General features: G+C 43.9%; 1 protein-coding gene across 1 annotated transcript in view; it reads left to right on the top strand.

Moving 5' to 3' along the window:
- The window catches only part of ALK (ALK receptor tyrosine kinase), a 570,631-nt gene that overhangs the window by 155,200 nt on the left and 400,854 nt on the right, over nucleotides 1-14,577 (top strand). The window contains exon 2 of the mRNA XM_054022041.1: nucleotides 6,946-7,065. Within this exon, the coding sequence (XP_053878016.1) occupies nucleotides 6,946-7,065 (120 nt within the window). The remainder of the gene's footprint in view (nucleotides 1-6,945; nucleotides 7,066-14,577) is intronic.

Here is a 14,577-nt window from a genome sequence, read left to right on the forward strand (position 1 = left end):
CCTCAGACTCTTTTCTCAAATTTTCCAGATTACCTACATTTTATGGTTTATTTACTAAGAAAAAATCAATATCCAATTCAATAAAAAATATCCCATTAAACAGATTTTGGCCATAATGCATTGTCTTCAGGGTAGGTTTCTTCCCTTATTTTGACAAAATTACCAATATTTTGTAGTTCCATTTACACTTCAGAGTCCACTTGTTCAACTTTTGCAGTTGTCCTGGTATCCCCACAACTCAGCAAGTGATCAGATAATTCAGATGTTTCCTCGCCCATAGTTTTTGATGAATGTCCACTATTCAATACTTCAAGCTTTTAAAAATAAGATGACAAACTGTCTTTTTTCTTAGCTTTGTCTTCTTGCTTCGTCTTCACTTTTTTTGTGTTTTTGACTGCCAGGCTCATAGTGTCGCTTCATTATTGCTAAAAAACGGACATTGATTTTAGGCAGATTTAAAAATGTTTGAAAGAGCAGGAGTATAGTCACGGGTGGGCCTGGGTGGGCCGTGGACCACCCAATTAGGTTTAATGCCAGTGGCCCTGGAAAGTTCTTAATAGTAGGGTGCTGAAAGCCAGCCCCTCTCCCTTCGAGCCACGGGTTCAGACCTGGGCGCGGATCGCAGGGCGGCATCTGGGACCATAGACATAGGAACTAGGGGTGCGGGCAGGGCTGCTGACAGAATTGCCAGGCTCTGGGGCAAGGTGGGGGGCTGGCTCTTGGCCCCCAGAAGGGGCGGGGCCTCAGGTGGAAGGGACAGGGCTGGGGGCCCAGCGCATGAGCAGAGCTGCCATGGAGCTGGAGAAGGAGACAGGAGAGGAGACACCAAGATCTCCATGGCCACTAATCTCCATGGCCCAGTGGTCCCACGGTGGCTGGCCCGGAGGAGCGGGCAGAGACCTGCATGGGCTGAACACCCACCAGAAAATGAGGGGGGGCACAGTTCCCTCAGCGGGCACCTGAGTGCCCTGCTGCCTCCGCACGCTCATCTCTGCTCACCTCCCCCTGCCTGCGGGCTCTGCACTAGTTCCTGCGGCCAGCTCCATCCCCCGGCCAGCCCCCTGCTTCCCACGAGCTCGGTGCCATCCCCCGGCTCCCCACCCTCCCCCCATGGGCTGCGCCTAGCCACCATTCACCAGGCAGCGGCAAGCGGCGCGAACACGGACCGAAGGACTCAGGAGAAGAAGGGGGCAGCCACGCAGCCAGCAGCCAGAGAGAAGTGGAGGTTTCCCCTTCAAAGCGCCGCTTCTCTCCTGCGGCAGTGTGGCCACCCTGTGCTCCTCCTGCATCGTCCGGCCCACACTCGCCACCGCCCGTACCTCCCGCCCGCTCCCCTGAGGCTGCAGGTGAGCCTCCTTCCCTGCTTTCCTGCCCCCCACAGCTTCTGCCCCCACAGTCCCTCCTGTGGAGCGGGCTGCCCGAGTGCCTGGCTATGGGGCCCCCTGTTGTTGGGTGGCACCATGCCAGGGCATGGTACATTTCGCAGTAAATCCGCCCCTGCCAACCTTGACAACTCCCCTTAATTTTTTAAAAATGTATTTGTTTTGTCCACCCACCTTTCTTTCTAAAATTGGGGGCGGTGGGTGGGAGAGAGAGTGTGTTTATGTATATTAAAGGAGGAAGAAAAACAAAAATGGAAAACAAAGTTATAATTTTTCATTTTATTGAATTGGAAAAATAGAATATTTATATTAATAAGCCATTTTTCATAAAAAAGCGTTGAATGAATAATTTTGAACTGCTGTCTCACTCCCTGTATATGTGTATGTTGTTTAAAATATAATGTACATATCATTGCATGTGGACTTATACTTATATGATCAAGTCCTGACTTCAGCAAATGTAAACTATGACCCTTTTTAATCCAAACTCTCGGTTAGCTGAATGAAATTCAAATTCCCTTCAAGTGCCCAAAGTCAGAATTTGGCCCTGAAAGCTCCTTTAGGCAGACAGGTTAAAGATAGCCAAAGATGCAAACAAAGGATTTGAATGTTTAAACCTCCGTACTGAAATGTGCCTCCTCTCTATAGTTTATTATATACTGCCATGCTTCTGGCTACTAAAAATGGAGCTGTCAGCTTCCAGTTGCTAATTCATTTGTTTATTTAAAAGGTTAGTGTTACTGCTATAAAAAAAAGTGATAAAGCACCATGGCACAAGGAACCAGAAAGGATAGTTGGCATGTTGTGTAAGAGAGGAAGATTCCGGCTCAGATTCTGCTCCCTTAAGGAAGCAAAAACATTTTATTCTGTAAAATGACAGCAAAATAATTTATTTGTGGATTATTCTCGAGAGACTCATAAAAGCATGAGGAATTTGTTTATTTGATTTGTAGGTCTTACTGTAATTACCTTTCAGGACATGAAATACCTTGGAGCTACAATAAAGTGGAAGAGGAAAGGTCTTTCTTTCTCTTGACCTGTGAGACTTACCTGAAATCAAATAATTAATTCCTCATTGAGGAGCATGGCCTCTTGTCTATACAAAAACCTTTTACCCATCATCTTTCTCTGAAGATGACTTCATTGGGAAGGATTCATAACTTCTGATAGAATCTTCTTGCCTTTGTATTAAGGCCAATAATCCAAGCAAAGACCTTGAGATAAAGTTACAGGATTATAAAGAGTACAGGGAAGCAAAAACATCATTAGGGTAAGATCAATTGAACTGAATCTCAAGGCTGCATCTACACTATAATATTTTTATAAAATCCTGAATTGTTAACATAAGAATAGCCGTACCGGGTCAGACCAAAGGTCCATTTAGCCCAGTATCCTGTCTACCGACAGTGGCCAAGGTGCCCCAGAGGGAGTGAACCTAACAGGCAATGATCAAGTGATCTCTCTCCTGCCATCCATCTCCATCCTCTGACAAAGAGAGGCTAGGGACACCATTCCTTACCCATCCTGGCTAATAGCCATTAATGGACTTTACCTCCATGAATTTATCCAGTTCTCTTTTAAACGCTGTTATAGTCCTAGCCTTCACAACCTCCTCAGGCAAGGAGTTCCACAAGTTGACTGTGCGCTGAGTGAAGAAGAACATCCTTTTATTTGTTTTAAATCTGCTGCCTATTAATTTCATTTGGTGACCCCTAGTTCTTGTATTATGGGAATAAGTAAATAACTTTTCCTTATCCACTTTCTTCACATCACTCATGATTTTATATACCTCTATCATATCCCTCCTTAGTCTACTCTTTTCCAAGCCAAAGAGTCCTAGCCTCTTTAATCTCTCCTCATATGGGACCCGTTCCAAACCTCTAATCATTTTAGTTGCCCTTTTCTGAACCTTTTCTAGTGCCAGTATATCTTTTTTGAGATGAGGAGACCACATCTGTACACAGTATTCGAGATGTGGGTGTACCATTGATTTATATAAGGGCAATAATATATTCTCAGTCTTATTCTCTATCCCCTTTTTAATAATTCCTAACATCCTGTTTGCTTTTTTGACCGCCTCTGCACACTGCGTGGACATCTTCAGAGAACTATCCATGATGACTCCAAGATCTTTTTCCTGACTCGTTGTAGCTAAATTAGCCCCCATCAACGTATGTATAGTTGGGGGTTATTTTTTCCAATGTGCATTACTTTACATTTATCCACATTACACTTCATTTGTAATTTTGTTGCCCAATCACTTAGTTTTGAGAGATCTTTTTGAAGTTCTTCATAGTCTGCTTTGGTCTTAACTATCTTGAGCAGTTTAGTATCATCTGCAAACTTTGCCACCTCACTGTTTACCCCTTTCTCCAGATCATTTATGAGAACTACCATTGGCGTAACTCTCTTCAGTGTTAGCAATAGCAGAAGAACTAGTGTAGGCAGCGCTCAGGTATTTTTACTACAGTGTCATTTAGCCCTGCTCGGAGACAACTTTAATTCTGACTCCAGAATTTGGATAGGAAAAAACTTACTACACACTTTTGCAGTAAAAGCAAGTGCATTAGTAAGATATGTTTCAATCTAGGTGAGGTTGGAGTTAGAGTGGCATGAATCTGAAGAAGGGGGGATATGTGCAATGGTGGGTTATAACTGATGTGAAGGTGGGGAGTCTGGCAGAATGTTTGGGTGTTAGGATTTTGGGTTGGTAAGGTATAGTATGCCAAATGAGGTTGGTCTGGGTATTAACAGTGACTTAACTCTGCTTGTAGGAAATGCAGTTGACTGGCCTTCACTGTAAGAGGGGTGGGTGTAAGAGAGAGAGATGGAGGCCTGCTACAAATTTCAGATTGACATCTGACCTTTTCGAGAATTCAGAGGGGTTCACAAGCAAGGTTCTATCTATCTACCAAGAACATGTATACAACAATTGCGCTCATTTAGGGCTTGTAGAGATCAAGAGGCCTCAAAGATCTTGTCCTTATGAAGCAGATGATTTGGAAATAGGATGCTGAATCTCTCCACATTCTGTAGTGTCGATGGATGCTTACCTTATTATGTGACAGGGAGTACTGCCATTGGTCACCCAGTCCCAAATCAAGTGACACACCCTTAATACATTTATTTGTTTGGCTGTTTGTTTAGTGGAGTCAGCCACTTCAAGAACTTCATTTGTTCAATACAGTAACTCCTCACTTAAAGTCGTCCCGATTAACGTTGTTTCGTGTTACATTGCTGATCAATTAGAGAACATGCTCATTTAAAGTTACACAATGCTCCTTATAATGTTGTTTAGCAGCCACCTGCTTTGTCCACGGCTTGCAGAAAGAGCAGCCCATTGGCGCTAGCTGGTGGGGGCTTGGAACCAGGGTGGACCAGCAGCTCCCCATCAGCTCCCCACTCCCTTAAGTTACCTGTGTGGCAGCCGCCCAGCAGGCTATCAATTGCCAGCAGTTCAGCTGTCCCTCCCCCTACTGCCATGTGCTGCTCCTGCCCTCTGCCTTGGAGATGCTTCTGGGAGCCCCTGCTTGCTGTGCAAGGGGGTGGAAAGGGGTGCTACTGTCAGGGTGTCCCCCTCCCCCTTGCTCCTGCCCCCCTGCTTATCCCATCTCCATGGTGGGGGGGGAAGAACACGGGAGGGAGCTTTCTGGCAGCAGCAGCTGTCTCAACTTACCGATCTACCTAAAAAGGCAATGTACTTAGAGTGGGGTCAGCATACTTAAAGGAGCAATGCTCATCTCTCTCTCTCTCTCTCTCTCTCTCACAGGGTGTGTGTCTCTGTCTCTGTATGCCATAATGTCTCCCCTCCCTCCATTTGTGCTGCCTTGTAGAGTGTGAGGCTACATTAACAACGTGTTAACCCTTGAGGGCTCAGCCGAGTGCTAGTTCATCATTTAGCCAGTAAGGCATTCCTTGGGAAATATCCCACCCTCTGACTTCACCACCTCAACCAAGTTTCACAATCATCATTGCTGTGTACAGTATTAAATTGTTTGTTTAAAATTTATACTATGTTTACACACACATACAGTATACATTTTAAACAAACAATTTAATACTGTACACAGCAATGATGAAAAAAATCCCCCTCCTCCCCCCATTTACGTTAATTCTTATGGGGAAATTGGATTTGCTTAACATCGTTTCATGTAAAGTCGCATTTTTCAGTAACATAACTACAATGTTAAGCAAGGAGTTACTGTATATTTTACTTTTAAATTCAGCAATACTAGTCTAATGACAGTAAAATTGTTGAAATAGTCAGACCCTAGCAACAAACAGGACTTTGGTAATGAAATCCGACATTACCACCATGATCAAGTCTCAATGAAGGACGTAAGTCAACCACTAACCACTTGAGGTTAGATAGACACAAGCCCCCCTGCCCCCAGCTAAGTCATTGCATAGTTGTGTATTAAGTTTGTATGTAGGGAGATTACTCCTTTATTTACAGTTAAATATGGGATACTAGACTTGATGGTCCACAGGTCTGATCCACTCTGGCAATATCTATGTTGCTAAATTCCACCCAATAATATATAGTATTCATTTATTTTACCATAAGTTCGCAAAGGATCAAGATATAGTTCAGCCATCAAGGAAACTAAACTTTTGTCTACACTTCCAGGATGAGTGACAAAACAATACTGTGTTGAAGCCAGTTTATATCCTAAAGGTTATTGTTGCAATCGGTAGAGTTAAAGTTAGCATACATTGTGTCTTTATATGAAAGGCTAGTACTTGATTCTCCTCTTGTTTATGCCATGGTTACTCACAATTTATACCAGTATGAGTGAGATCAGAATCAAGTCCTTGCAATCTTCAGAAAACATAAAAATCTGAATCCCTTGAATTGACCACATTTCCATACCCTTGGAATTCTATTGCACCTGTCAGGCTTGCCTTTTAATTCAGGCACCATTTCTCATATGTGTAGAGTTATCCTGGTTTTGCAAAGTGGATATGGATAAAATTGACCATCGTAACCCATTCTAGTTCATTGTAACAGTCTAAATCCCTGAAGGCTTGTTTCAAATGTTTTAATTTATGCAGCAAAAACTCAGCAGAGCATGAATTCACCTGCTTTATGTGCAGGATTCCAGGTGCAAAAAACAAACACACACACTAAGCTTAAAGCACTCTGAGGTCAAAGCAAAGCTTGGAAACACAGAGGGGTAGTGTTGACAATTCTGCTGAGCAACAATACTCGTTTTTCATATGTAAAACAAACAATTTATCCTGATTCTCCCTGTGCACATTGATGGGTAAAAGACATCCTTTCAGCCATTGAAACTATTAAATCCTACTATGAATCTGCTTTGGATTGAAACATAACTGTATATCATTTAATTTTCAGTTTCCAATGGATATGGTATTCTTTATGTCCTGTCATAAACAGCAGCTTAGTACTGCAATGTGCTGTTAAACTGTTTCTGTGTTGTACCCAAGAGGTGACTGCATTTCAGCACTTATTACATGTAGTCTGTAAAGCACTTTAGGATCCTTCAGCCTGTTATTTATATTACATTTATTTGCATTTATCCTTTTCTTTTATTTAAAGGTATGAGCACGTTGGAATCTCCCACAAATATTCCTTCTCTCCCCCTTGATTTCTCTGCCTGGAATTTAACTTGGGTCATGAAAGACTCTTCCCCGTTCTTCCCTCACAGCGGACAACATGGTAAGTAGGCTTATTCTCTATTCCCACGCAACTTTACATAAATACTGTATCGGTGTGGTAGTAGTTCAAAACATTAAAATAGCCGTGTTCCCCCTGCTGTTAGAGAGGGCCTACACTAGCAGATCAGATTGCTGGGTCATAACCACTGCACTTTTAATTTACCTACCTTTATGGTTGGGCCCAAGCTGCTAAACATGTATCTTGGATTGCAAATGCCTCAAAGTGTGTTTGGAGCTGAGAATGTGTTTGGCCTACTATAAAGATAGGGACCATTTTCAAAATTTGGGTTTGTTACATCACCTTCACTGGGGCAAGATGGGAGTGGAACAGATCTGGGATTATGGTTCAGACTATTCTCTGATATTACCTAATTAATGATAATGTAAAACCACATTCATATGGTAGAATGATATGCCAGTGTTTTCCTGGTCAGAGCAGGATGGAATAAAGATATATCCAGCATGCAATTCAGTAAAAGGACTGAAGGAGGATATATCCACCACCAGTTTTTCATGAGAAGAGATAAGGTGGAGAGAGGCTAATAAGATTTACTCACCCCAAGCCTGTAATTATCTGCTTGAGGGAAAAGTTTGACCTACCTATATGAAGGAGTTCCATATATCTTCAAATTTATGTTGCAGCCTTTTATGCTGTGCAATATATATTATTTGTACTGGCATACAATAGCTGCTTCTAGCTGTTGTAGCTGCGTGACTGATGAGGACGCACCAATTTCATTTTAGAAGGGACAGTATCAAATCCCCCGCACCCTCAGCTTTCACAGAGGCTTCAAGGAAGATTTCTCATTTATCCTTTATTACTTCATCCTAACCTCTTTAAATTTCTCAGAAATATGATTCCAAGAGAAGGGTTTGTTCTAAGAACCTAAAATCATGAGGATTGGTTCCATCTAATGGAATCACATGTAGATAAATGTACTGTATCTAAGTTTTAAATGACTTACAATGACTTTTGGCTGATTATATAATCTGTCTGGATGAAGTTCTATCAATGCCCAACCCACCATTCTGCAATTAATGGCAGAAATCGATTGTATATGTTACACAAAGATGATCCCTGTTCAGTGCTCCAGAATTGGCACAGACAATATTTTCATATGTAACCCTTCTGCCAGGTGGAGCTAGCAACAACAAGGGCCGGGTTCAGTATCTAGGGGTTCCTTTTCGACAATACTAAACAAAACTGGTTTGAGCCCAAACCCAGTGACCTGGGACAATTACACCCCACTCCCTGGGCACCTCTAAGAGGCAATACTTCCCCTCTCACAAGAACAGAGTTTGAGTGTAGCAAAAACTTTTAATAAAAGGAGAGAAGTAACTCAGCATTAATTTGGGAAAACCCTGTAACTAGGGTTCATAAACATAAACCATGAGCAAAAGACCCAAGTAAGTTGGGCAGTGTCCTTTTCCCCTCAGGTTCTTAAGTCCAGCAACGCAAAAGTCCTTTTAATGTGCCCGTCCCACCCCACTCACAGTTTCTGTCCTTGGCCAGTGCAGCCCCAGAGTTCGGAGGTTCATCTGCACAGTTCACCTCCCGCCTTGGGTAGAAGGTGGGGCAAGGAGGCATATTACATGCATTGCCCTGCTGGCCGATTGCCACTCTGCTCTGGCCCTCTCAGCCAGCCACCCTGCTGGTCATGTGCCTCCCCACCAGCTGCCGTGCTGGCCACTGGCCGTGCCTCTCCGCCAGCTGCCCTGCTGACCACTTGCCAAGATGTTTTCAGGTCCAACCACTTAACACAGCTCTCAGTGATTTCAGCTGTTAGTGGGGGAACCTTGCTGGTGCACGTGGGGCAGGCTCTTGAAATAGAGACACTGTCCCAAAGTAGGTCTAATACTTAGACCAGGGATCGGCCACCTTTGGCACGCGGCTCGCCAGGGTAAGCACCCAGGCGGGCCAGGCCGGTTTGTTTACCTGCTGCATCCGTAGGTTCTGCCGATCACGGCTCCCACTGGCCACACTTCGCTGCTCCAGGGCAATGGGGACGGCGGAAAGTCGTGCTTACTGTGGTGGGCTGCGTACCAAAGATTGCTGATCCCTGACTTAGACCTAAGTATCAGTGATTGCAGCTCTGTAGCATGTAACAAGACTCTCAATTGAGTCTAAATTAGCTCTTTTATTATACCGTGCAGAGAAGAATGGTCAAAGGGTGTCTAGAACCCTTAAACAGGGCCCGCACCACCAGGTACAGATACCCGTTCCCCCCCCCCCCCCCAAACTCATTGGGCTTTGGAACCCATGTCCCCTGCCTAGCAAGTGCCGTTCAGTTGAGAGTGAGTCCCTCCATCAGGGTATGTCGGGTACAGTTCTGCTGCCCTTGGTTCACACAACAAGGATAACAACCCTTTATTACTCCTGCCCCAATAACAAGGAGACTGGGGATCCAACACCAGCCACAAGTGATCATTTAGGCAAGCAATCCCATCATGCTGAGCACCTAGGCAGGGAGTGTGTGTCCATGCAAACAAGATCAGCTCCTGAAGTCCTTTTCCACCGCTCACCACTAGATGTCAGGGGAGAGCTCATTCAGACTCTGCTTACATCTAGAGATGTTTCAGAGTAGCAGCCGTGTTAGTCTGTATCCACAAAAAGAACAGGAGTACTTGTGGCACCTTAGAGACTAACGAATTTATTAGAGCATAAGCTTTCGTGGACTACAGCCCACTTCTTCGGATGCATATAGAGTGGAACATATATTGAGGGGATATATATACACACATAGAGAGAGCATGAACAGGTGGGAGCTCTCTTACCAACTCTGAGAGGCCAATTAAGTAAGAGAAAGAAACTTTTGAAGTTTACATCTATAATGCTTTATATTTTCAAAGCTCTTAAAAACCTCAACTAGTTTACTGATAGTATTTGAAGATAGTTCTGAATTTGGGTCAAGTATTTCCTATCACTTTCAGGATGTGCGGTTCAGAAGAGTGGGAGGAGTCTTGAAGCGGGGCTGATCACTTTTTGTCACCATTGCACCTGGGAGGGTTGGGATTTCCAGAGGTTGCTCTGGCCTATGGGTCTGCTTTAACTTACACCTGGACTGCAGTGGACCCCAAGGCACTATCCAGCAACCTGGAATACCCATAGGACAGTTTGCTTTGGCCACACCTCTGTATCCCAGGAACACTATAGCTTGGGGCCTGGCTGGTGCATGTTTCTGTGTGAAGTAGAGCCACTACACCAGCCCCTGGGGAACAAAACAAGAGGAATTGAGGTATAAAGGGACTGAACGCAGCCTAGTCAGGGCCCTATTTATTGTTCATCTGGTATAGTTCCTCCTTGCCAGAGGGAGAGGGAGCCTTTGGTATTCTGTGTTATGACACTCCTCCCCTCCCCCCCGCCCCATCTACCTAAAGGGCCTCAAGTCACAAAGGAAATCATTATCAAAGATGGGAACAGAACCCAACTCTTCACAGTCCCAGTTCCTTTACTCTCTGAAATGGCAAAGTGTCACTGAGGCCAGATGTGAGGTGGTGTTCTCAGCCAAATCTCCATTTTGACAGAGCCTATCCAGCCATCTATCCAATCTCAAATGGATTTTTTTTTAAATGTAAAAGAAAAAATGTTGAATATCACCAGGTCCCTCTTGCCCCCAACTCTATTGTCTCCTTTGGAAGTTATCCCAAGTCCTCAGTATGTTGGTGTCCTTCACTGGCTCCCTTTGATTAGCTGTCTGCTCAGGATGGGTTTGCACTATAACGCCAAGTGGTTTATACAAAGAAAAGGAGAAATACTTTGCAGTTCTGTGGTTTCAAAGCACTTTGCAATCATTAAGTCTCACCTCACTCCTATGAAATGAGTAAGCATCTCCATTTTGCAGGTGGGAAAACTGAGGGACAGAGTGGTTAATCTGCTTCATATGCTCTGCATCACTGTGTGGTGCTCAGATACTACAGTCTTTAATATATTTATTCTCAGAACACCCCTCGAGTGAGGGAAGTGTTATCCCCATTTTAAAGATGGGGAACTCTGACACCGACTAAGGCCTGGCTCCACAAAGGTACTTAAGTGCCTGACTCTGAGACTTAAGCACGTGAGTCCCATTTTTAGGCAGCACTGTGATCCACAAAACTGACCTCCTGCTGCCTAAGCTGCTAAACTGCTAAACTCACTCGTATTTGCAATAAAAGTTTCCAATGTGCCTATGTTTCTGCCTCTCTGGGCATGCACTCTGCGGCTTCACTCTAGGCCCTGAGATGCCGAAGCCCCAATGCAATCCACAAACTGGGGGAAGACAGATGTTTCCCCACCTAAGTCATGTGCAGGGCCTGAGCTGGTAGGTGAACTCAAAGGCTGCCTAGATTTACATAGAGCACCCTCGGTGAGGGGGAGAGAGGACCTTCCTTATAACCTTTAGTTCAGTGGTTGAGTACTCACTGGAGAAGTGGGAGACCACCAGTGCAATCTTCTACTCTGTCTAAGGAGGAGAAGGGATTTGAACAGGGTCCGTCACCTCTCAGGTGCGTGCCTAAACTGCTGGGCTATGGGATATTCTGAGGTGCTGCTTGTGACAGGTTGGATCACAGAAACCCCCTTGGGAACTGCCAACTGATGTGCCAAGATTACTTCTGCCCCTGCTTTCCCTGCCAGCCTGGGAATCCAGTACCCTGTCTTGCTGAGCCAGTCTGCTCTCACACAGACCCAGGATCTGAACCACATGCCCCAAAGCTGCAGACTTAACTGAAAACAACTTACAGAAGTGTTCCTGTCTTTAACACTCAGATACCCAACTTCCAATGGGGTCTAAACCCCAAATAAATCAATTTTACCCTATATAAAGCGTATTCAGGGTAAACTCATAAATTGTTCACTCTCTATGACATGGATAGAGATATGCACAGCTGTTTGCCCCCCCCCCAGTATTAATACATACTCTGAGTTAATTAATATGCACAGCTGTTTGCTGGTCCCCCCTCTCTCCCCCCCCCCAGGTATTAATACATACTCTGAGTTAATTAATAAGTAAAAAGTGATTTTATTAAATACAGAAAGTAGGATTTAAGTGGTTCCAAGTAGTAACAGAACAAAATGAATTACCAAGCACGATAAAATAGAACATACAAGTCTATGTCTAAGAAAACTGAACACAGATAAAAACCTCACCAGTTAGCTTCCTTTTACAGACTAGTCTCCTAATCCTAGTCTACTAATCTGGGTCCAGCAATCACTCACACCCCCTGTAGTTACTGTCCCTTGTTCCAGTTTCTTTCAGGTATCCTTGAGGGTGGAGAGGCTATCTCCTTAGCCAGCTGAAGACAAAATGGAGGGGTCTCCCAGGGGTTTAAATGGACTTTCTCTTGTGGGTGGCGATCCCCTCCTCTCTCCTATGCAAAGTCCAGCTCCAAGATGGAGTTTTGGAGTCACATGGGCAAGCCACCTGTCCATGCATGACTCAGTTTTTACCAGCCAAGCCACATTCCTGTGAAAGCTCAGATGTGGATTGGTATCTTCAAGTTCATTGTTGGCTTAAGTGGTTTTTGATTGGGCACTTAATTTGCACTTTTCTCAAGAAGCTGACCAAATGCTCTTGTAGGCTAGTTAAAATCAAGGAATTATACAGCCAGTATTCCTAACTTCAAGTACAAAAATGATACATGCATACAAATAGGATTAATTGATTCAGTAGATCATAACCTTTACAGAGATATGTTACATGGCATATGTAGCATAAAACATAGTCTAGTTATGTCATATATACATTCATAAGCATATTCCATAAAGCCTTATGGGGGGGGCACCATCACAGTGCTCCCTCAATCTCTCCTATTGAAGTTGTTCTTCTTCAGTTAAATGATTGAGTAGTTAGATATGAATTAGGCTAGGGGGAGAGAGAGTGTGAGAATGTCTCACTAGTCCGGTCATTAGGGCACTCACCTGAGAGGTGGAAAATCTCTGTTCAAATCTCTTCTCATCAGCCAGATGGAGGAATTGAACCGGAGCTCTCCCACTTCCTAAGTGAGTTCCCTAACCACGGGGCTAATGGTTAAAGGGAGGGATTCCCCTCCCCCAGCTGTTTTATGTAAATCTAAGTGGCCTCTGAGGACACCAATCAGATCAAGCCCCACACATGACTTAGTCAGAGCAGCTATTTCCACCTCCCACCCCAGTTTTGTGGATTGCTAGCAGAGATAGGTGCCATCCTGTAGCCCAGACTTAGGCGCCTATCTCTGTGACAAGTGTGGGGCTTAGGACACACCCATCTCTTCCCATGCATTGTATAGGGAATTTAGCATATATCTACACTGAAATTAAACACCTGTGGCTGTCACTTGCTTGGGCTAAGGGGTCCTAGAACCTGGGCTCCAGCCTGAGCCTAAACATCTACACTGCAATTAAATAGCCCCTTAGCCTGAGCCCAAGACAGCTGGCATGGGCCTGCCGTGGATGTTTAAGTGCAATGTACACATACACTTGGGCACCTAACTCAGGTGTTGTGGATTGTAATATTGTTCCTGTGATTTTTCTAGGTGCTGCAATGTCTAAGTCCCTTTGTGGATGTGGGTCTAACTGACTTAGACAAGGTCACATAAGATGTCTGGGGCAGGGCAAGGAATTTAACTCAAATCTCCTGAGTCCCAGGGTAGTGGCTTAACCACTGACACATCCTTCCTCCTAGGTTAAGTGAGTCATCCCAGGTCACACAGTAAATTACTGATTGTGAAATGTGTCAGAGTAGTAGCTGTGTTAGTCTATATCAGCAAAAACAATGAGGAGTCCTTGTAGCACCTCGTTAGCACTGACCCCCTCACTTGGTAAGGCAAGTCCCATCTTTTCATGTGCTGTATATTTATACCTGCCTACTTTTTTTCACTCCATGCATCTGATGAGGTGGGTTATAGCTCACGAAAGCTTACGCCCAAATAAATGTGTTAGTCTCTAAGGTGCCACAAGGCTCCTCCTTGTTTTTGAATGTGAAATAAAACCTAGACATCCTTTTTCACTAGAGAACTGTCTTTCCCTCTCCTAGAAGAAAGTGCTGCTGTTTGCAGCATTGAGGCACAATTGAGATTATTAGTGAGTGTTTAATAAAACTTCTATTAAAACTCTGTTTGTCTAATAGTCTGATGGGATCCATCTAATTAAGTGACTGGCATTGCTGACGTGGAGAAATATTAGTTTTCTTAATTACTTTTTTCCTGTTGGTCCTGTTAATGGATCAATTTCTTAGATTGAAAGATTGAATAAATTAATTTTTTACCACAAAAAAAAAAACACCCTAAACAAAACTAAACTCCCCTCCCCTCAAAAATAAAATAAAATAAAATAAAATAAAATAAAATAAAAATAAAAAATACTGCTGAATTGGCTGCAATGGTTCTTCCAAGCAAATGTTTCATCACATTTGTGAAATTACATACAACTATCCCTAGAGGTAGTCGTCAGCGCCGGCTGTTGGAGAGGTTACTTCAATAGGAAGCTTTTACAATACTCTTCCCGCCGTGTCTCATCAGTGCTAGCAGTTTTCCAGACCTGCTGCTCTACCTGAGCAGT

Source organism: Malaclemys terrapin, chromosome 3, assembly GCF_027887155.1.
Source record: "Malaclemys terrapin pileata isolate rMalTer1 chromosome 3, rMalTer1.hap1, whole genome shotgun sequence".
In the NCBI taxonomy this organism is placed as follows: domain Eukaryota; kingdom Metazoa; phylum Chordata; order Testudines; family Emydidae; genus Malaclemys; species Malaclemys terrapin.